This window comes from Procambarus clarkii, chromosome 67 (assembly GCF_040958095.1).
Source record: "Procambarus clarkii isolate CNS0578487 chromosome 67, FALCON_Pclarkii_2.0, whole genome shotgun sequence".
In the NCBI taxonomy this organism is placed as follows: domain Eukaryota; kingdom Metazoa; phylum Arthropoda; class Malacostraca; order Decapoda; family Cambaridae; genus Procambarus; species Procambarus clarkii.
In genome coordinates this window covers 19021715-19045113 of record NC_091216.1, presented here as the reverse complement: position 1 = coordinate 19045113, position 23399 = coordinate 19021715, and the positions used below count along the sequence as shown (strand labels likewise).

Genomic DNA, 23399 nt, shown 5'->3' with positions numbered 1-23399 from the left:
TGATGACGTCATCTGTCACCAGATACCCACACAGGCTTGAATTTTTTTATTTGGCTTATTTGTGTGTCCAAATTTTTGTTGAAGTTTGAATAGTTTGGCGGGATTGTTGTTAGCGTGAGAGAAGGCGTGATTGTTGTTAGCTTGTTAGAAGACGTGATTGTTTGAGTGGGCGTGGATAGTTGGGAGTGGATGGGGCCGGTGGCGAGATGCGGCATCGTGGGCGGGCAGGAGCGCCTCCCAGACACAGACGGGCCACGGCAGTTAGTAGTCCGCCGACCGCGATCACCTCGGGGTCGAGTTTTCTACACTTGTCGAGTGTTCCAGTCGTGAAAGTTTTTCAGTGAGAGCAGCGGTGTACACTAGGAGTACACCCAGTGGCCATCGGCACCATGACGGTCCCCAGGACTGTCATACACAACCCGCTCGGGGCTCTACTGCTGGTGTGTCTGCTCGCAGCAGCGCTCACCGCAGCTTTTGATCAGGTAAATATTAAACTTGTGCGGTTCTGGCTTAGCCTAACTTGAATTAGAGGGTTAGAGGACGACTTGACAGTGCGGAAAACTTTGGAAATGAGTGTTGAGTTGTTGTGGCGTAATATTGGGTGGCGATGGACGGGCGTGTTGGAGGAGTGCCTCTGCCTGGGCGGCGTGTTGGTGGTGGTGCAGAGGGCGAGAATGGTGGTGATGTCAACAGGCGCGGTGGTGGCTCCTCGGGCTGGGCGCGGCTCCTGCCACCACCCACCACCACCACGCCGCCCCCTGGGGGGTGAGGGGCACTGATCCCTCTCTGGGAGGGACGGGGGGGTGGTTGGGGGCAGGGGGAAGTGCTGGGCACTGTCCCCTCGGCGCCTTGATGCCCCGTCTTGCAGCATTCGTCACCACATGTCGTGGGAGACTGTGGAGGTAGTGAGCAGTTGCTAGGTGCTGGTGGCCTCAGGGGCGCTGGGTGCTGGTGGCCTCAGGGGCGCTGGGTGCTGGTGGCCTCAGGGGCGGTGGGTGCTGGTGGCCTCAGGGGCGGTGGGTGCTGGTGGCCTCAGGGGCGCTGGGTGCTGGTGGCCTCAGGGGCGCTGGGTGCTGGTGGCCTCAGGGGCGCTGGGTGCTGGTGGCCTCAGGGGCGCTGGGTGCTGGTGGCCTCAGGGGCGCTGGGTGCTGGTGGCCTCAGGGGCGCTGGGTGCTGGTGGCCTCAGGGGTGCTGGTGGCCTCAGGGGCGCTGGTGGCCTCAGGGGCACTGGGTGCTGGTGGTCTCAGGGGCGCTGGGTGCTGGTGGCCTCAGGGGTGCTGGTGGCCTCAGGGGCGCTGGGTGCTGGTGGCCTCAGGGGCGCTGGGTGCTGGTGGCCTCAGGGGCGCTGGGTGCTGGTGGCCTCAGGGGCGCTGGGTGCTGGTGGCCTCAGGGGTGCTGGGTGCTGTTGGCCTCTGGGGCGTTGGGTGCTGATGGCCTCTGGGGCGTTGGGTGCTGATGGCCTCAGGGGTGCTGGTGGCCTCAGGGGCGCTGGGTGCTGGTGGCCTCAGGGGCGCTGGGTGCTGGTGGCCTCAGGGGCGCTGGGTGCTGGTGGCCTCAGGGGCGCTGGGTGCTGGTGGCCTCAGGGGCGCTGGGTGCTGGTGGCCTCAGGGGCGCTGGGTGCTGGTGGCCTCAGGGGCGCTGGGTGCTGGTGGCCTCAGGGGCGCTGGGTGCTGGTGGCCTCAGGGGCGCTGGGTGCTGGTGGCCTCAGGGGCGCTGGGTGCTGGTGGCCTCAGGGGCGCTGGGTGCTGGTGGCCTCAGGGGCGCTGGGTGCTGGTGGCCTCAGGGGCGCTGGGTGCTGGTGGCCTCAGGGGCGCTGGGTGCTGGTGGCCTCAGGGGCGCTGGGTGCTGGTGGCCTGGTGGCCTCAGGGGGGCTGGGTGCTGGTGGCCTCAGGGGTGCTGGGTGCTGGTGGCCTCAGGGGTGCTGGTGGCCTCAGGGGTGCTGGGTGCTGGTGGCCTCAGGGGTGCTGGGTGCTGGTGGCCTCAGGGGCGCTGGGTGCTGGTGGCCTCAGGGGCGCTGGGTGCTGGTGGCCTCAGGGGCGCTGGGTGCTGGTGGCCTCAGGAGCGCTGGGTGCTGGTGGCCTCAGGGGCGCTGGGTGCTGGTGGCCTCAGGGGTGCTGGGTGCTGGTGGCCTCAGGGGTGCTGGGTGCTGGTGGCCTCAGGAGCGCTGGGTGCTGGTGGCCTCAGGGGCGCTGGGTGCTGGTGGCCTCAGGGGTGCTGGTGGCCTCAGGGGTGCTGGGTGCTGGTGGCCTCAGGGGTGCTGGGTGCTGGTGGCCTCAGGGGTGCTGGGTGCTGGTGGCCTCAGGGGTGCTGGGTGCTGGTGGCCTCAGGGGTGCTGGGTGCTGGTGGCCTCAGGGGTGCTGGTGGCCTCAGGGGTGCTGGGTGCTGGTGGCCTCAGGGGTGCTGGGTGCTGGTGGCCTCAGGGGCGCTGGGTGCTGGTGGCCTCAGGGGCGCTGGGTGCTGGTGGCCTCAGGGGTGCTGGGTGCTGGTGGCCTCAGGGGTGCTGGGTGCTGGTGGCCTCAGGGGTGCTGGTGGCCTCAGGGGTGCTGGTGGCCTCAGGGGTGCTGGGTGCTGGTGGCCTCAGGGGCGCTGGGTGCTGGTGGCCTCAGGGGCGCTGGGTGCTGGTGGCCTCAGGGGCGCTGGGTGCTGGTGGCCTCAGGGGTGCTGGGTGCTGGTGGCCTCAGGGGTGCTGGGTGCTGGTGGCTTCAGGGGTGCTGGTGGCCTCAGGGGTGCTGGTGGCCTCAGGGGTGCTGGTGGCTTCAGGGGTGCTGGTGGCCTCAGGGGTGCTGGGTGCTGGTGGCCTCAGGGGTGCTGGTGGCCTCAGGGGTGCTGGTGGCCTCAGGGGTGCTGGTGGCCTCAGGGGTGCTGGTGGCCTCAGGGGTGCTGGGTGCTGGTGGCCTCAGGGGTGCTGGTGGCCTCAGGGGTGCTGGGTGCTGGTGGCCTCAGGGGTGCTGGTGGCCTCAGGGGTGCTGGGTGCTGGTGGCCTCGCCAGCGTTGCTCACACCTCTTGTATACCCTAAGTAGTGTGGGCCTGATGTATACTGGCCTAGTTAGCATCTAGCTGTGCTTGCAGGGTCGAGCTTCAGCTCTCAAGCTCCAGTTGTACACTACTCTCCCTCGGTTTTCATACATTTACAACTCGATCTCAAGTCTGAGAAGTTGCTTCTGAGGTCTGACTTGTGTGTCCAGTTGCCAGTTATGGACGCTAGTTACTATGTTATTTATTTCTTTGAAAATTGCTTATCTGTCGACTGTGACAATTTCGCCGTAGTATGATTTACGTCGTGATCATTTCTGCCCTATTTCTTTGTCCTCCAGCGTGACTGTCTGTCTGTCTCTATCTCCCTCTTCTCTGCTTCCTCCCCACCCCTTCCCCAGGACCTCCCTGCCACCCACACATCACACCCACGCCACACCCACACATCTAACCGGCTACAGCTTCCCAGTGCCACACCCTCGCCAGCCATACTCTCGTTAGTAAAATCGTGTCACATCCCCTGGCCACACGCGCCACACCCCCCCCCTTCCCCTACACATCGCCACACCCTCTTGTAAAGCCACATTCACCCTTTCAATAATTCGCCACACTAGCGCCCCATCACATCCACACCCCCTCCACACCCCTGGACACTCACACCACGCCACACCCCTGGACACTCACACCACGCCACACCCCTGGACACTCACACCACGCCACACCCCTGGACACTCACACCACGCCACACCCCTGGACACTCACACCACGCCACACCCCTGGACACTCACACCACGCCACACCCCTGGACACTCACACCACGCCACACCCCTGGACACTCACACCACGCCACACCCCTGGACACTCACACCACGCCACACCCCTGGACACTCACACCACGCCACACCCCTGGACACTCACACCACGCCACACCCCTGGACACTCACACCACGCCACACCCCTGGACACTCACACCACGCCACACCCCTGGACACTCACACCACGCCACACCCCTGGACACTCACACCACGCCACACCCCTGGACACTCACACCACGCCACACCCCTGGACACTCACACCACGCCACACCCCTGGACACTCACACCACGCCACACCCCTGGACACTCACACCACGCCACACCCCTGGACACTCACACCACGCCACACCCCTGGACACTCTCACCACGCCACACCCCTGGACACTCTCACCACGCCACACCCCTGGACACTCTCACCACGCCACACCCCTGTACACTCTCACCACGCCACACCCCTAGACACTCTCACCACGCCACACCCCTGGACACTCTCACCACGCCACACCCCTGGACACTCTCACCACGCCACACCCCTGGACACTCTCACCACGCCACACCCCTGGACACTCTCACCACGCCACACCCCTGGACACTCTCACCACGCCACACCCCTAGACACTCTCACCACGCCACACCCCTGGACACTCTCACCACGCCACACCCCTGGACACTCTCACCACGCCACACCCCTGGACACTCTCACCACGCCACACCCCTGGACACTCTCACCACGCCACACCCCTGGACACTCACCACGCCACACCCCTGGACACTCACCACGCCACACCCCTGGACACTCACCACGCCACACCCCTGGACACTCACTTGTAATAATACCCACAGATTGAGGCGGCAATCCGTCACAAGTTCCCTGTAGCAATATTAGCCGTGACATCCTTGTCTGTGTATTGTGAGGTGTTGCGTGCAGCGTGCAGTACGACCACCACGACCAGAGGATGATGGACGCCTCCATGATGCCAGGGATTATAACAAACACCAACACTTCTTGATTTCTGATATTGTTCGTGTCTCGGCCTCAAGTTAGTCCGTCCTCTTCCCAACGTCCAGAAAACGGTCCATTTAAAGTGTCCTTTCCTAACCTACCAGAGGACCCAAAACAGAAAACGGGACACTACGTCACTTTCGCCAGCCGCTTCCATTTTCTAATACGAAAATTGTTGGCCTTATGTAACGCATACGAGCGAAAAGCGACGTTCTTTGTAAGAGGACAGGTTGCCCAAACCGCTATTAACCATAACATCCGAGACTCTTAATAAATTAATGTACATCAAACCAACAATACATTATGCAGCACCAACATTGTATACATACTTCATATTGTCACTCGACTCCCTTCCCCACCTAAAAAAAAATCCTAGGCTTAATAGCTGAGGAGGTACTTCTTAATAGCTAAGAACTACCAGATGAGAATTGATTACTGTGTATAAAATACCGAGAGGACTGGGCGAAGTGGCCAGAGGAAACTTATTTCCAAATGACTAATATTAAGACAAAAGGGAACGCAAATGAACTAGGAAGCGCAAGTGAAGTGGAGAGATTTTAGTGTTTCTAGGTTATGCAATGAATGTAATAAACAAATGGAATGTGCTTTGAGGAGTGGAAACCTCTAGTCTTGTTTCAAGAACATATACGATTGAAGTCCCAGGTACCAGTACATTAGGTGGGGCACATACAGCAAGATCTACCTTAAAGTAGACACTGATAAGTAAGTGCTACTAGGTCAGTACTCATATACATATGCATTCCTCCACACCCTCGCAGTGGTTGCATCAGGACCCACTACCTGTGCAAGGTGGAGCACCCCACTACCTATGCAAGGTGGAGCACCCCACTACCTGTGCAAGGTGGAGCACCCCACTACCTGTGCAAGGTGGAGCACCCCACTACCTGTGCAAGGTGGAGCACCCCACTACCTGTGCAAGGTGGAGCACCCCACTACCTGTGCAAGGTGGAGCACCCCACTGCCTGCCCAAGGTGGAGCACCCCACTACCTGTCCAAGGTGGAGCACCCCACTGCCTTCCGAAGGTGGAGCACCCCACCGCCTGTCCAAGGTGGAGCACCCCACTGCCTGTCCAAGGTGGGTGGGTGGGGATGGGGTTGTGTACCAAGATGAGTTGACGGACAGTTAAATATCTCGTGCAGTCTATATTCTGGCCGAAGGACAAGAGACATTACGTGTGTTCCACCGTCTATGGATCAGCCACCTGGGCTCTTCCCTGCTGTTGCCACTCTCGTAGGGCCGTCAGACTCTTAGTTGTAAACCCAACCTACAGCCTAGTTGAATATTGGACTGGTACCCATGATTTATTATGCAGTGCACTTTCGTCACTTCCTGTGGTTGAGAGTTCAGTAACTCGACTGCCTGTCGCAGCTCTCTTTCTCACTCCTACATTTGACAGGGCAAGAAATATATAAGTTGGTCAGGATTGTAATTTGACGTGGTGAAAGGCCTTCTATCACATTCTGTGTGTGTGTGTGTGTGTGTCTATATATATAATAATATATTATATATTTAATATTGTAAAATAAACGTTAATGTTGGTTACCATTGTAAATGAATGGTGTTGTCTGCGGTAGGAAAACCGGCACATCTACCCCCCACCCTTCATACCCAGACCAACCACACCCCCCTAAACACTTGCACCCCTTCATACCCTCCTACCCCCCCCCCCTGCACCATACCCCTCCCCACCCCGTCGCCACACCCCTCCCCACCCCGTCGCCACACCCCTCCCACATCATGATGCCCTCGTCACACCCAGCACTAAGACTGGGTAATCATGTTCTGGCGGTGGGTTAACAGCCACACAGCGTTGAGAGTTGTGTGTGTGGAGCTTCACAAGTGTTTCCTTAAGTAACGTTGTTCTAGAGCCACTGGAGGAAGCCGTCGGCATGTACATCATATTATTATTATTCTGCCGGATCCTTGGAGCCGAGAGAACGCCAAAAGCCTGGTCGCCAAGCTAGCATCAGCAGGCCTACCATAGGCTTACGCCTCGCCTAGATAATCTCCTGCAGATTTCTGCGGCTCCCTCACTCCCCCACAGTACTACCCAGGCGCCCTCATCCCACTGGTCTTGTGGTTCCGCCACCCCGCTCCCTTTCATCCCTCACGTCCGCCCCTCTGCCTCCCTGTTCTCGTGTCTCCCTGTCCCCAGGGTTCATCAGACGCAATGCGCCTGGACTTCCGCAATTTGCTATACATTTAGTTTTTGGATGACTTGTATTATTCTGTAATTATCAGTTGATGTAGATGATGATCAAGAAATGCTCTTCCCTATTCGGCGTATGGAAGGAGCTTCTTTACCGTCTTGGCCGTTATCGCTTTTCTGAAGATTAGAGGCACTTCGATGATGACTAGAGGACGACCTTCCTAATGAATTGTTGAGCGTAAACAGACATTTCCCGCGTGCGTCTCGCTGGGGACGAGCATTGTGCCTTTCCTGCTGAAATATACGCGCGTCACCTTTTCGTTATCACCAAGGGATATAGGCCTTTTGCTTGACTAGGCTTAACCGCCACTACCACCTACATAGAGCCCCAGGCCGGGCTCAGGGAGAACAACTCCCGAAACCCTCCCCAGGCATGCTCCAGGTATACACCCACCACCACCACCATTCACCACTACCTTGACAATCCTCTTAGTGTGAAAGTGGTGATAGTTAGTTCCCTCGGCACGTAGACCACCTAATTTTCATACCCAGTAAACCCTTATCCCTAATCTCTTGTTTCATAAGCGCCAGCAGCTGGCGTGTAGCCTAACGTACACTGAGTCAACCCTCTCACAACCCCCCCTCTCACAACCCCCCCCCTCTCACAACCCCCCCCTCTCACAACCCCCCCCTCTCACAACCCCCCCCTCTCACAACCCCCCCCTCTCACAACCCCCCCCTCTCACAACCCCCCCCTCTCACAACCCCCCCCTCTCACAACCCCCCCCTCTCACAACCCCCCCCCCCTAACAACAACCCCCCCCCTCACTACCACAACATAGGGTTGTAATGGCTTAACCTGGATGTCCCTTGTCTTCAAACTAGTAATGTTAAGGGACAGATACAGTTGATCGTCTCTGATTCTAGCTGGCCTCTACCTTGATCCTAGCTGGCCTCTACCTTGATCCTAGCTGGCCTCTACCTTGATCCTAGCTGGCCTCTACCTTGATCCTAGCTGGCCTCTACCTTGATCCTAGCTGGCCTCTACCTTGATCCTAGCTGGCCTCTACCTTGATCCTAGCTGGCCTCTACCTTGATCCTAGCTGGCCTCTACCTTGATCCTAGCTGGCCTCTACCTTGATCCTAGCTGGCCTGTACCTTGATCCTAGCTGGCCTCTACCTTGATCCTAGCTGGCCTCTACCTTGATCCTAGCTGGCCTCCACCGTGATCCTAGCTGGCCTCCACCTTGATCCTAGCTGGCCTCTACCTTGATCCTAGCTGGCCTCTACCTTGATCCTAGCTGGCCTCTACCTTGATCCTAGCTGGCCTCTACCTTGATCCTAGCTGGCCTCTACCTTGATCCTAGCTGGCCTCTACCTTGATCCTAGCTGGCCTCTACCTTGATCCTAGCTGGCCTCTACCTTGATCCTAGCTGGCCTCTACCTTGATCCTAGCTGGCCTCTACCTTGATCCTAGCTGGCCTCTACCTTGATCCTAGCTGGCCTCTACCTTGATCCTAGCTGGCCTGTACCTTGATCCTAGCTGGCCTCTACCTTGATCCTAGCTGGCCTCTACCTTGATCCTAGCTGGCCTCCACCGTGATCCTAGCTGGCCTCCACCTTGATCCTAGCTGGCCTCTACCTTGATCCTAGCTGGCCTCTACCTTGATCCTAGCTGGCCTCTACCTTGATCCTAGCTGGCCTCTACCTTGATCCTAGCTGGCCTCCACCTTGATCCTAGCTGGCCTCCACCGTGATCCTAGCTGGCCTCTACCTTGATCCTAGCTGGCCTCTACCTTGATCCTAGCTGGCCTCCACCGTGATCCTAGCTGGCCTCCACCTTGATCCTAGCTGGCCTCTACCTTGATCCTAGCTGGCCTCTACCTTGATCCTAGCTGGCCTCCACCGTGATCCTAGCTGGCCTCTACCTTGATCCTAGCTGGCCTCTACCTTGATCCTAGCTGGCCTCTACCTTGATCCTAGCTGGCCTCCACCGTGATCCTAGCTGGCCTCTGCCTTGATCCTAGCTGGCCTCTACCTTGATCCTAGCTGGCCTCTACCTTGATCCTAGCTGGCCTCCACCGTGATCCTAGCTGGCCTCAACCTTGATCCTAGCTGGCCTCTACCTTGATCCTAGCTGGCCTCTACCTTGATCCTAGCTGGCCTCCACCGTGATCCTAGCTGGCCTCCACCGTGATCCTAGCTGGCCTCCACCGTGATCCTAGCTGGCCTCTACCTTGATCCTAGCTGGCCTCTACCTTGATCCTAGCTGGCCTCCACCGTGATCCTAGCTGGCCTCTACCTTGATCCTAGCTGGCCTCTACCTTGATCCTAGCTGGCCTCTACCTTGATCCTAGCTGGCCTCCACCGTGATCCTAGCTGGCCTCCACCGTGATCCTAGCTGGCCTCTACCTTGATCCTAGCTGGCCTCTACCTTGATCCTAGCTGGCCTCCACCGTGATCCTAGCTGGCCTCCACCGTGATCCTAGCTGGCCTCCACCGTGATCCTAGCTGGCCTCTACCTTGATCCTAGCTGGCCTCTACCTTGATCCTAGCTGGCCTCTACCTTGATCCTAGCTGGCCACCGTGATCCTAGCTGGCCTCCACCGTGATCCTAGCTGGCCTCCACCGTGATCCTACAGCTGGCCTCAAGGTGAGGCCACTGCCTCACTTTGGCCCCGCCCACTGCCTCACTCTGGCCCCGCCCACTGCCTCACTCTGGCCCCGCCCACTGCCTCACTCTGGCCCCGCCCACTGCCTCACTCTGGCCCCGCCCACTGCCTCACTCTGGTCCCGCCCACTGCCTCACTCTGGTTCCGCCCACTGCCTCACTCTGGCCCCGCCCACTGCCTCACTCTGGTTCCGCCCACTGCCTCACTCTGGCCCCGCCCACTGCCTCACTCTGGCCCCGCCCACTGCCTCACTCTGGCCCCGCCCACTGCCTCACTCTGGCCCCGCCCACTGCCTCACTCTGGCCCCGCCCACTGCCTCACTCTGGTCCCGCCCGCTGCCTCACGCTATTCATGTTACATCATGCATCTTGTCGGCCTCGACAAGGACTGTGATGGTCATCACGTAGACGGCGATTTAACTTTAAATTACTGAGCCCTGACATCCCTCCACCACCTCCTAGAGCCCTGACATCCCTCCTCCGCCACCTCCTAGAGCCCTGACATCCCTCCACCACCACCTCCTAGAGCCCTGACATCCCTCGACCTCCTCCTCGACAACCGAAGAGCGTCAAAAATTTGTTTATAGCCAAATAAAATTCACAAATTGGGTCTTGAATACAGCCTTCCTGCAGGCAACTGTCCAATTTTCCCCCATCGTGCACCAACTTCCGTCGTATTAAGAGGAGCTTATTAATTTTTCAAGTAAACGCGGTGAGCCCATATGCTGTCCCCCTGCTTGTCTTGCTGTTGAAATAAATGTATCGGAGCTCAAGTAAAGAAAGACTTTTATGTCAGTTGTTTGGCATACTTGTGTATCACACGCCAGAATTACATGATTGACGTCTTGCATAACTTCATTGGTGCTTTTGTATTCCCGCGACCACGCGCACGACTTCCTGGCTTATTGGCAGAATTTTAATACCTTCCAGTCGTGGTAATTTACAGTTCAAGGCGCGTCTTGCATATTCGAGCGTCACTTCCTTAAAGGACGCTCGCTTGGCTAAGCTGAACATCAGCATAGTATCGATCATGCGAACTAATTCTTTGCAGAATACTGATGGACTAAAATGAATGAAAAGAGGGTTTGTTTAATTGTTCACATCTGGTTTCTAGTATTTTGTCAAGGGTTCACTTGTCAAGGAAGATTGGTATATACATTATTTTATTTTGCATGTTGCGGTAGGGTAGGTTCAGGCTTACTGCTGGCGGGAACCTGTGGACAGGTAGATCTTCCTGGGAACAGTAGGGAGAGCAGAGTGCCGGTCACAGGGTTAACTAGGCTGATGGGCTAACAAGTCCTCAGGAGGGAGGAGGATGGGTGCCACTTCCAGCTCTGATGGCTTTGAACTCTAAAAGCCTTACCAATCATCTTAAATGTCGAATTATTGCCACGAGGAGAACGCGCCGTGCTACATCACCGACTTCATCCTGTCGGGGACAAAAAAAATCCAACGTGGCTTAGGCTATGAAGGCGAAGAAATAATCCGAGAAACCTATTATGGACCGCTGATATTTGAAGGCCACAAATAAAACTATTGGTCATCCTTTTTCCGTAAATATAGTGTGTTTTGAGTTACTTTTGCCCGAATTCGAAAATGGGAAAATTTTGCCCGAAACGCTATGCGTACTAGTGGCTTTAGGTATTGTATGTTCTAGCTCTATCTATAAATCCAACATTATGTTTGTAACTAATCCTCTATGTATGTACTTTTACCTGAATAAACATTTGATTTTATTTTATTTGACTTTAGTCAGATATTGTTGACAATTTGCCCGCTGTTGTACTGTAGCTCACTGAACTGGGAATACTGAACTAGCAAATTATCATGTGGATTCACAAAAATTACGTGTAGGCTGCAAGATAAATTTTCCGTATGAACATTATTATAATTTCAGCAACTTCAATATATTTAAGTTGAGCAAAAACAACTTTCCAGTGATAGTCAAATAAATATAATGTTTTAATCACACGAAGGAAGAAAAAAAGACTTGCAAATCTAGTTCTGGAATACAGGTTTTGCATTTTTGATTATGTATTCACAAGAAAGTCTGATTCAAGTCACACTTTCCATATTTAGCGTGGCAGGATAATATGCTGAAGTTGTAAATTGTGTGAAAGTATACAATTTATCTCCTAAACAACTGGTAGCAATAACATCATTATCGATAAGTCGATGTATTTAAAATGGGCTGTACAAGTTTGTTTACATTGGCTATGTTGGAACATGACGTTGGTGGTGCTTGGTGACTCTTCACTGAAAGTGTTGGTGGTGCTTGGTGACTCTTCACTGAAAGTGTTGGTGGTGCTTGGTGACTCTTCACTGAGAGTGTTGGTGGTGCTTGGTGACTCTTCACTGAGAGTGTTGGTGGTGCTTGGTGACTCTTCACTGAAAGTGTTGGTGGTGCTTGGTGACTCTTCACTGAAAGTGTTGGTGGTGCTTGATGACTCTTCACTGAGAGTGTTGGTGGTGCTTGGTGACTCTTCACTGAGAGTGTTGGTGGTGCTTGGTGACTCTTCACTGAGAGTGTTGGTGGTGCTTGGTGACTCTCACTGAAAGTGTTGGTGGTGCTTGGTGACTCTTCACTGAGAGTGTTGGTGGTGCTTGGTGACTCTTCACTGAAAGTGTTGGTGGTGCTTGGTGACTCTTCACTGAAAGTGTTGGTGGTGCTTGGTGACTCTTCACTGAAAGTGTTGGTGGTGCTTGGTGACTCTTCACTGAAAGTGTTGGTGGTGCTTGGTGACTCTTCACTGAAAGTGTTGGTGGTGCTTGATGACTCTCACTGAAAGTGTTGGTGGTGCTTGGTGACTCTTCACTGAAAGTGTTGGTGGTGCTTGGTGACTCTTCACTGAGAGTGTTGGTGGTGCTTGGTGACTCTTCACTGAAAGTGTTGGTGGTGCTTGGTGACTCACTGAAAGTGTTGGTGGTGCTTGGTGACTTCACAAGTGTAAATGTAGTAAAAACAAGTGTATTGCTGCGGCAATTAACTATAACATCAGGACGCTGTTACCCACTGGCTCCCGAGCCTGTGGTGGCGGCAACTGTGGCTGGTTGATACACCCACAGTTGCTGTGGGGGTTGGAACCCGCGTATACGGGGAACAGTGTTCCTTGTACACTTCAAGTAGAATAGCGTAATATATTTGGCTGATTTTAAACTTATCAAATATTTACGAAGTTAATAGTGGTCGTCTATCTGGACTGATCTGATGAAAAAAATCTGGATATGGGTATATATCCATAATATATACATGTATAATATATATATATATATAGACGGTACTGACGGTCGTGGAGCAGGTGTCGCCTGTGGTGCCCTGGGTAGTGATAAACTAAATAACCGTTTCCATGGTCTTAGGAGGCTATTAAGACGAGCATTCCTGACTCATGAAATTAAACAACTCACTTTACATCAAAAAGCAAAGTCCAAGCAAGACATGGGTGATAATAATGTGTGGATTATTTCCTTAAAAAGAAAAGGGGTCCGCTAGGCTAATTGGCAACCCGCCTTCACTTCTCCAACGAGTAAAACTCAATATCTTTTATAAGGAGATAATTACAAGGAACGAGGAGCCCTGTAGCCCACTTTATCACCCAGAGATGAGATTATGGAGATAAGGAGCGGAGGGCGAAGAGTGAAACCAGATACTGTGCATTAGGACGTCAAGGATGAACCTGGCGTTCCCACCCTTCACATCTGCAAAAGGCATTGAAGGCATTGACCCTCGGCCAAATCAATAGAATTATATATATAATATATAATAATTCTGTGAAAACTACGTATGATCATATAGGCCTATGAGTGACGTGAACATGATTCCACTTCCCTTGGCTGGTGGAGGGAGGACAAGGGGATTGGCTGCCCCCATCCCTTCTATGAATGGATTTGGGCTCCTTCAACCCTCCCCTTCCCCCCTCCATAAACGGAGTTGCCATTCACCACCCCCCCCCCCCCATTATGTAAGGCGTAGTCTTCCACCCCGACCCCCCTCCATGTACGGTGTTGGCCTCCACCACCCTCATGTCGCTCGCTACTCGTACACTGAATGAATAACACACATCTAAATTAACTATTTGTAAACCATTTGGGTGCACACGTAAACCAGTGGAGGGGATGGCTACACTCCGGACACTAGTGTAAACCATAGAAGACTCTAACACTGCCTCCCGTGTAACCCGTTTATAATAAATATATATTGCTTAGCAGTAAAAAAAACACGTGGGTCAGGTACCTGACAACTGTGTCTAACCATTCAACCACCGACCACAGGATGGCCCACAGAGGTCTTATATACTTAGGTAAGTAAGTCCCTTAGGCTAATGAGATGAGGTCACGGGACCATCGGCTTAGTGGCCAGTTACAAAATACGCGATGAAAGAGTTTGGAGAGAAGAGTGGAGGGAATGTGGCACACATGGAACCGTGTGGGTAGCCAGGAATGTGGTCGGCTGCGGCGAACTTCTCTCCCTAGCCTAGCCTAGCCTCTTTCCTACCCAGTCGTTGTTAAAGATTCGCTACCTGGAACAAAAAGTTCCAAGTAGGCTATCTTGAGTCGGTAGTCTCATTCCTCTACCAATCTGTACAAATCATTGTTAATGTGACTGGTATGAAGAGATGGACGGTAGCGGAAATCAAACTTACTTTTTTTTAGACGTAATCTAAATGTTTTTCGACTTGTAAAGTTGAGTCACACCCACACACCAGCTCCTCGGCCTCTCATAATATTGCTTTTCACACAACCTGCCATACTAAACTACCTACCCTGTGGCTACCTTGTGGAGGTTCCTGGAGGATCAAAGTCCCTGCGACCCGTTTGGTCGTCTGGTCAACCAGGCTGTTGGACGCGGCTGCTCGCAGTCTGATGTATGAGTCACAGCCTGGTTGATCAGGTATTCTTTGCAGGTGTTTTATCGAGTTCTCTCTTAAACACTGTGAGAGGTCGGCCAGATATTATGCGTAGCAGGAGAGTTTTGAAAAGTCTTGGGCCCTTGATGTTGATAGTTCTCCCTCAGCGTGGCTGTTGGCACCTCCGCATTTTAGTGAGGCTATTTTGCACATCCTGCCATGCCTACTGGTTACATGTGATGTAACCAGTAGACATGTTCAGATTTGTAATCAAAATCTCCGTGTTCAGATTTTGAACCAGTCCTTCTAATATTTTCCACAAAGAAAATATTTTTCTTTCGCTAGAAAACTAGAAAATATTGTTAAAAAAATTAACTTACGGCATCAGTGTCTTCGCTGTTCTTTAAAGATTTGATTCAGTGACTGTTGAATAGAAAGTATTATCGTCTGGTACCGGGGGTGGGGGGGGGGAGTCATAATGTATAAACTGCCAGCTTAACAAACTACGTGATGATGGCCATGAGGCTACTGATAGCGACTGTGATAACGCAACCTGTCCTCCACTCACATTCGAGAGACCCCAGGTTCGATCCCCAGCTGTGACTTTGGACTGAAGCAAATGGGCAGCGTTTCCTTTCACCTGATGTAACTGTTCACTTAGCAGTAAATGGGTATCTTGGAGTTAGACATCTGTTTAGGGCTGCATCCTTCTCGTGTGTGTGTGTGTGTGTGTGTGTGTGTGTGTGTGTGTGTGTGTGTGTGTGTGTGTGTGTGTGTGTGTGTGTGTGTGTGTGTTATAGAGAACAAATAGGTCGGGAGTCGAGTCGAGAGCTAACAGCTCGATCCTGCACACACACAAATACACACTCTCACTCACTCACACACACACACACACACACACACACACACACACACACACACACACACACACACACACACACACACACACACTCATCCTCAGCCTTGGTGAAAGGAAATAATCCTAGGATCCCAAAGGAATTTTTTGCAATAGAAACAATTGTCTTATTGTAATCTTAAATATTTACAAGTTTGGAGAGTGCAGCCTGTGCGTTAGCGTATAGCCACCTACAGTATGCAAGGGAATAATTACTCGCATTTCATCAGAAATGTAGTAAGATAATTTCAGTCCTAACCCAAGCCTATGACTACAACCTCACCTGCAGATTGTAACACGAGCTGATGCCTCATTGGTAACGCTAATTGCTGTCACCATTGTAACACCTTTGTGTCCTCCTACTCGGTTACCACTGTAACACTGTAGGTTTACACACTGGTGCTCTTAAGTATATTTTCTTAACTGTAAATATTGGTTAGAGTGAGTTTGAGTGTAACCTGGTACTTGTGATCTCACCTTATGAAGCCAGTGGTACCTTCAAGGAAATGCTTAGTCTCAATTCAGAGGCGAAACGAGATGTGATTGTCTTCTTGGTGGTGAGAAGCAAGGTAGAGCAAGGGAAGAGGGAAGATGATGATAGGGTTGAGGAGGAGGAGGAGGAGGGAGTGGATAGAAAATGGGGAAGGTTGAGGGGGGAACTGAGGTAGAGAGAGGTGGGCGAGATTATAAAACGAGGAGCGAATGGGAAGAGGAGCAGGATAAAGGGGTAGAAAAGATAAACTTATTACTAAAGCTGCCACCACCCAATACAAATTTAGTTACTGCAAGAGTATTGATGACTACTAGCGGTTCACGGGGGAAACCATTGCATCCTGTTGACTTTAATTGTTACTGAAAGATTCCTTCTTTTGATGTAATCAAGTATGGACAATTATGGTAACAATGTATTGGAGAATTTGGGAGGGTTAACGTCCTTGATGACACACACACGTGAGAAGACAATGGAGGGGACACCAGTGATACATACAGAGGGAAATTTTAAAAAGATTTTAAGTCGAGATTATGACATTCACGAAAATTTCTAAATCACTACACGCTGGCAAATTTCTAAGTCACTATCCTACACTGGGAAAAAGGTAAGTAATTTAGACATGGAACAATATATGAGATCACACATTACTCTTTGAATCCACTGCCTCTCAAACCTACACCCTGGACGACCTGCTCCAGCTACCGTCCTTCACTGCCAGGTACTCTGAATTTTATCTCCCCACACACGGGGTATTAATACCCACCCAACACTGCCCCACCCAGTATCGGCTGGCTAGTTGACACTGATACTAGCTGGGAGGTGTTTCAGCTTGTTGCCAACCAACAAGTGGGAGGCTTGTACTCACTTTCATAAGACTATCAAAGTCCTCAGATTAGGCAAAATTGTAATTAATTTTGTCAATAAAGATGTTAATAATAATAAGGCTTGTACGGCTGGGCTGCTCAATATCAGCATTCCAAAAATTTTCATTAAAGTATGTTTGACAACAACCCTTCCTCTTACAAATATCGTAGCTTGTCGCTCGAATGAGCTACATCCAAAAATTGTACAGGAAAATAAAAATTCATTTTCTAAATGAAATGGACCCAAAGCAACAAGTTTTGGGTCCTCTGGTAGGTTAGGAAAGTAGCAAGTTCTCTTAAGGTCGTCATGACAACGGTTATTTTAAAGTGACCTTTCCTAACCTAACAGATTAAGCCAGAGGACCCAAAACAGAAAACGGGACAATACGTTACTTTAGCAAGCCGCTTTCATTTTCTAGTACGGCAATTTTTGGCCGTAGCGCGCATAAGAGCGAAAAGCCACGTTATTTGCCAGAGTTATTTGCCAGAGGACGGGTTGTTGACGAGGCTTACCCCGGGACTGATGTTGAAACTAACGGGGTGACGGCCCACCACTCTGTGTTTATGGGAGGTTATGTTGAAGTGATTTCGGGGCTTAGCGTCCCGGCGGCCCGGTCCTCGACCAGGCCTCCATTTTGTTACACACATCCCCAAGAAGCAGCCCCTAGCAACTCTCTAACTCCCAGGTACCTATTTACTGCTAGGCAACAGAGGCATCAGGGCGAAAGAAACATTTTTGCCCATTTGTCTCCGCCTCCACCGGGGATCGAACCCGGAACCTCAGAACTACGAATCCGAAGTGCTGTCCACCCAGCTGTTAGGCGCCCGATTCCCGATGGGAGAATACAAATCTATCATCTACTTGAGATGAAGGCAGCCTCCCATGTAGGAATTTCCTGTATTAACAATTATGACCCTAGTGTTGCTAATGGCTTCAGGTCACCCTCTTGACCCCTTGACCTCTCAAGTGTGACACCAATTTAAACTAATCGTCTTGATAACTGCTGTGACTGTCTACTCCTTGGCGGCGAGGAGGAACAGTAGTAAGGGAGGAATAAGTAAGAACATGAAGGGGAGGAGTGGGTGAGAAGGTGGAAAAGGTTGAAAATGGAGACACGGAGGGAGGAATTGAGGTAGAGAGGGGTGGGGGAGGATAGAAATTGGGGATCGGATGGGGGGAGAGTCAGGAGGAGAGGATAAGGAGACAAGTATAGAGAGAAGGACTGGAGTGACTCTTAGATAATTACTTCCACCACTCTTGCCATTCCGCCAGAATGTTACCAAGTGTATTAAGCAATGTTACAGAGAACACTGCTTAATGAAGTTTTACTGAATAAACACCTGAGTAACCAGTGGCTCGGCGTCTGGGTGCCAACCCGTGCAGGGTGAGAGGACGTCGCCATCACCGGCCACCACCTGCTCTTGTCTCCTCACTATCACCACCTAGTAACTCACTCACTCTCTCTCTCGTTTCCTCACTCTCAACCTTGTTAACTCTCCTCTAGTTGTACTTGAGAGATCAGTAACACGGATCACCTTATAATTACTCAATGGGAATATTAATGAAAAAGGAATGAACAAAACTCATTGTTATTCTACACTTATATTTTTAATACACCAAAATTACTTCCATTTTTTTTTAATGAAAATTACTGGAACATTAGCTAATTCAGTGCACAGTTACAAACCCATTAAGATTTCAACTTAGATTCAACAGAGCAGAAGAAGTTGTTAAACACATATGGCAAAATCTTACTGAAGCGACTATACGAGTCATAAATACTCATACTCCGCCTAAGTAAAACAGAAACAAGCAACACTTACTGGGCCAGCCAGAGGCTTAGGGCCCCCGCAGGAATATCCCTGCAAAAAAAAAAAAAACTTCCATTTTAGTCATTTGTCACTAGTTCTGCACTTCTGAATACTTTGCAAAATTTACTGTATTAACACTGAATTAACACAATAAATGAACCACTCCCATACTTGGCTTCCTGGCTCCAGCTACACTGAGGAAGACGCTGGTTCAAGACACAGCATTACTGACACTCTTGCCTCACTAAGGTCACCCCGGGGTGGAGGAGCTGTGGTGGTGTCCACCCCGTGGCAAGACTCCACCACTATGACTGACTGATCCACAAGCCACTCCCCACCGTGGGGAAGGCTGCACTCTCGCTTCTTGACTTGATGTTAGGGCTGGAGCATGCTAAGCTGACTCTTAGAGCACCTCGCTCTCAAGCCAGTATAATGGGCCGTTGTCAGGAGTACTGCTGACAGCAGGTGTCAGCCAGCGCCTGGCTCGCTCGTACAACCTCACTCTACTAAACTCTCACACACAACTACACATTCGTATTCACAACTCACAATTATAACATGGAACAGGGTAATACATTTGCACTGTTACACAAGGAGGGGAGATTAATTACGAAAGGGTGAGGGGGGAAAGAGAGAGAATTTTCCAGGTTGTTACAACATCCCCCCCCCCACTCTCACACAGTGTGGAATGGTACCATGGTTGGCGTGGGATCTGGGACTGCAGCACAACACTCTTCAAAACTGTATAATTTAGTTCCTGGAGTATTAGAAAATAGGGCCGTTGTCAGGAAGGTCGGTCGCTCGGTCTGTGAAGACTTTGTTGACTCCTTGATGGTGTGGGTTCTGAGGTTGCCAACCCATAGCACACTGTGATGTTATGGTCCCAGTCACCCATGATCAACCTGGCTGTGATGTATACGTCAGGCTGCGAGCAGCCGCGTCCTACAGCCTGGTTGACCAGACCATCAACCAGGAGGCCTAGTCAGAGACCGGGCCGCGGGGATCTTGACCCCCGGAATCAACGCAAGATAACCGTAAGGTAAAGTAACCCAAATCTGGGTTCTCATTTGGGTAGGAACCAACCCTACATTTGTTCACGTAGCTCACTAAATCCCTCTCGTTGGCGGGCAATTTTGTCCGGGTTACGTGTTAGGTAAGTGAGAAGTGTGTGATGTAGGGGAGGAGACACGGGAGTGACGTGATTACTAACGTGTGCTCAAGTTACCAGACAACCTTGCTTGCTGCTGCGTCTGGCCAGCGTGAAGATGGTTTATATAGAGTGGCCTTGACGAGGCAGTTTGTGTTTGTGTGTTGGGGTGGCGACGCTGGTGGGGGTCGGGGCCTCGTGTGGGAAGACTCGGGAGATGGCGTGGAATTAAGTGGGAGTGTTGGATTAAGTAGTCCTACACGAGTGACCAGAGGTTCGGGGGGTGTTCGCGCGTCGTGAAGTTAGTGCCGTGAAGGCTGAAAGTGAAGGAGAGGAGGAGGAAGATTGGGGCGGGGAGATGGAGGGCAGGTTGGGGGCGGGGAGGTGTGGGCGGGCATGAGGGCGTGGGGATGTAGGTGGGTGCAGCTGCCTCGCGTCCTCAGATACAGTAATGCCCTCAGACCCCGTCTCTGTCCTCACACAGTGCTCCCCGCTCCTGTGACAATGACTCTGACCTCCAGCTTACCGTTGGTACCAACAAAGAACAAACATTTTGGACGAACTCATGTTTCCCATTTTAAAGGGTCAAATGGCTATTATAATAATCCGAAATTAGATATATCGCCTCCTACCATGTCAGTAGCGTATCGATGGCGTAGCTGGAGCTACGTCAGGTCTGGCGTAGCTGGAGCTACGTCAGGTCTGGCGTAGCTGGAGCTACGTCAGGGAAGCTGAACCATCACAACAATATTTACATATCTGTGTTGCTAATGGTGACTACATCGACGTGCAAAAAACTTGGACTAAGCGTAACTAGAATCCCGCCAAACACACACCGAAACTACGACGTTGGTACAACGTTCGAACAAGTTTTAACACCTCCTAACCAGTTATAACAACCAATATAGCAAGTTGTAACAACGTTCTAATACGTCATAAACACTTTAAGCCAAGAAGTAACAACTTTATTACAAGTTGTAACAAGCGGAAAATAGAGACAGTTTCGGTTTGTGTTTCCAGGGATAGTGGGGTAAAAATAGTTACCGCGGGAGTATAGCTAGGCTTTATGTTCATTAAGTTGTTGTTGATGTGTTTTACATATATTGGTGTTTAATGTGTGTGTGTGTGTGTGTGTGTGTGTGTGTGTGTGTGTACTCACCTAATTGTGCTTGCGGGGGTTGAGCTTTGGCTCTTTGGTCCCGCCTCTCGACTGCCAATCAACTGGTGTACAGGTTCCTGAGCCTACTGGGCTCGTATCATATCTACATTTGAAACTGTGTATGGAGTCAGCCTCCACCACATCACTTCCTAGTGCATTCCATTTATTAATTACTCTGACACTGAAAAAAATCTTTCTAACGTCTCTGTATGATGTGTGTGTGTGTGTGTGTGTGAATCTTGGTGCCAAGTGGTGTCACAACTTGAGGATGGTGTCTGGCACAGTGCCAACAGATGTTGTATCATCTTGGTGGCGCCATAACTGTCACCGGCTTCTATGGCTTCCACCATGATGTATACATACAGTATATGTGTATTAGATAGTACACATACCAACATTATAACTAATACCGATACTATAAAAGGACCGAGACTTCGAGATTATAAAAGTATCAGTTCACAGGGGTCTGTGCAGTCCCCATGGCTCAGTGGTAGAGCACTCGCCTGACGCTTCGCCAGTGACTGACCTCTGACCTGGCTAAAAGGGGGGATATCCCTGGATGTTTACACATAAGAATCTGGGGTCTAATTCCATTAAAATGTTTGACAAGAGTATCATGAAATATTACATACTTGAAACTAGCTGACTAAGACTAACCCAGGGATTTTTCATCAACATAAAAGATAATCCGGAGGTCATCTGGGCTGACGTCTTGGAGAAGGCTTCCCTGGGTGTGAACTAGATGGGGGGGGGGGGTTTATGGGTGTTACACTAGGAAGGATTGACTGGGCGCCAGTCCTTAACTGTAGCCTCTGTTCACCCAGCAGTGAATGGGTACCTGGTTGTTAAACGATTTGGCGGGTCGTTTTCCGGGGAAAAAATAATTAGGATTAAGAACCTGCCCAAAACGCTATGGATGATATAATATATATATATATATATAATATATATATAAATATATATATATAATATATATATATATAATATATATATATATATATATATAATATATATATAATATATATATATATATATATAATAAATTTTTAAGAACTTGATATACACTAGTATTACTCCTGATCTTTAAGGTTTCCAATCTTGTAAAGTAAATTAGTAAGTCAAATACATAGCTAATGACATCCACTGTGGTCTAATTAATACTTTTGTTGTATTTTGTTGACTACCACTCGCAGGATGAGTGCACAGCGCACACTACCACTCGCAGGATGAGTGCACAGCGCACACTACCACTCGCAGGATGAGTGCACAGCACACACTACCACTCGCAGGATGAGTGCACAGCGCACACTACCACTCGCAGGATGAGTGCACAGCGCACACTACCACTCGCAGGATGAGTGCACAGCGCACACTACCACTCGCAGGATGAGTGCACAGCGCACACTACCACTCGCAGGATGAGTGCACAGCGCACACTACCACTCGCAGGATGAGTGCACAGCGCACACTACCACTCGCAGGATGAGTGCACAGCACACACTACCACTCGTATGATGAGTGCACAGCGCACACTACCACTCGTATGATGAGTGCACAGCGCACACTACCACTCGTATGATGAGTGCACAGCGCACACTACCACTCGCAGGATGAGTGCACAGCGCACACTACCACTCGTATGATGAGTGCACAACACACATTACCACTCGCAGGATGAGTGCACAGCGCACACTACCACTCGTATGATGAGTGCACAACACACATTACCACTCGCAGGATGAGTGCACAGCGCACACTACCACTCGCAGGATGAGTGCACAGCGCACACTACCACTCGTATGATGAGTGCACAACACACATTACCACTCGCAGGATGAGTGCACAGCGCACACTACCACTCGTATGATGAGTGCACAACACACATTACCACTCGCAGGATGAGTAAGGGGTGCACAATTCCCCCCCCCCCCTAACTAGCAGCAACAACACAACACATCGTGGTTGGGTGGGGGTCGGAGTACTCACATAATTGTGCCGACTTGAGCTTCGTCTCTCTGGTCCGGCTGTCGGCCGTCTCTGCTGCTGGTGTTGTAGCTCCTGGGCCCCGTTATAACTATATTTAGAGTTGTGCATGAAGCCCTCCTCCAACACTGCACTGTTACTGTGTTCCACGTGTTCACTACTATGACACTGACTAAATTATTCCCAATGTGTCTGTGGCACATTTAGGGACAAGACCACGTGTCAGGTATGTCCCAGTGTTCGTATCCCACCAGTTGGGAATTATATACACGTCTGTTATATCAGTTCTCTCTAGTATTTTGTATGTTGCAATCATGTCCCCTAACTCTTGTGTCTTTTTTAAGTGATGTGAGGTTTAATTATTTCAGTCTTTTCTCTATGAAAATAAGAAATGATTGGTCACTGATTGTTACGGTTCAACCATCGGAAATTGTGGCCTCTGGTTGTAAGCCTATTCGATATCATCAATACCATCACAGGACAAGCCTGAACCCAGGGTGGCTTGGGAAAGTAGAAGAACTCTGAGAACCCGCTCCAGGTATACTCCAGGTGAGTATATCTCTAATATA

The 23399-nt window shown here is 51.1% G+C and overlaps 1 protein-coding gene across 29 annotated transcripts in view; it reads left to right on the top strand.

The window, feature by feature from the left end:
- The first annotated feature begins 250 nt into the window (after positions 1-250).
- Positions 251-23399, top strand: part of LOC138349700 (low-density lipoprotein receptor-related protein 2-like) — a 381514-nt gene continuing 358365 nt past the window's right edge. For all 29 annotated transcript variants that reach the window (XM_069310661.1, XM_069310640.1, XM_069310638.1 and 26 more), the window contains exon 1: positions 251-482. In XM_069310661.1, the coding sequence (XP_069166762.1) occupies positions 390-482 (93 nt within the window). In that variant the 5' untranslated portion in view covers positions 251-389. The remainder of the gene's footprint in view (positions 483-23399) is intronic.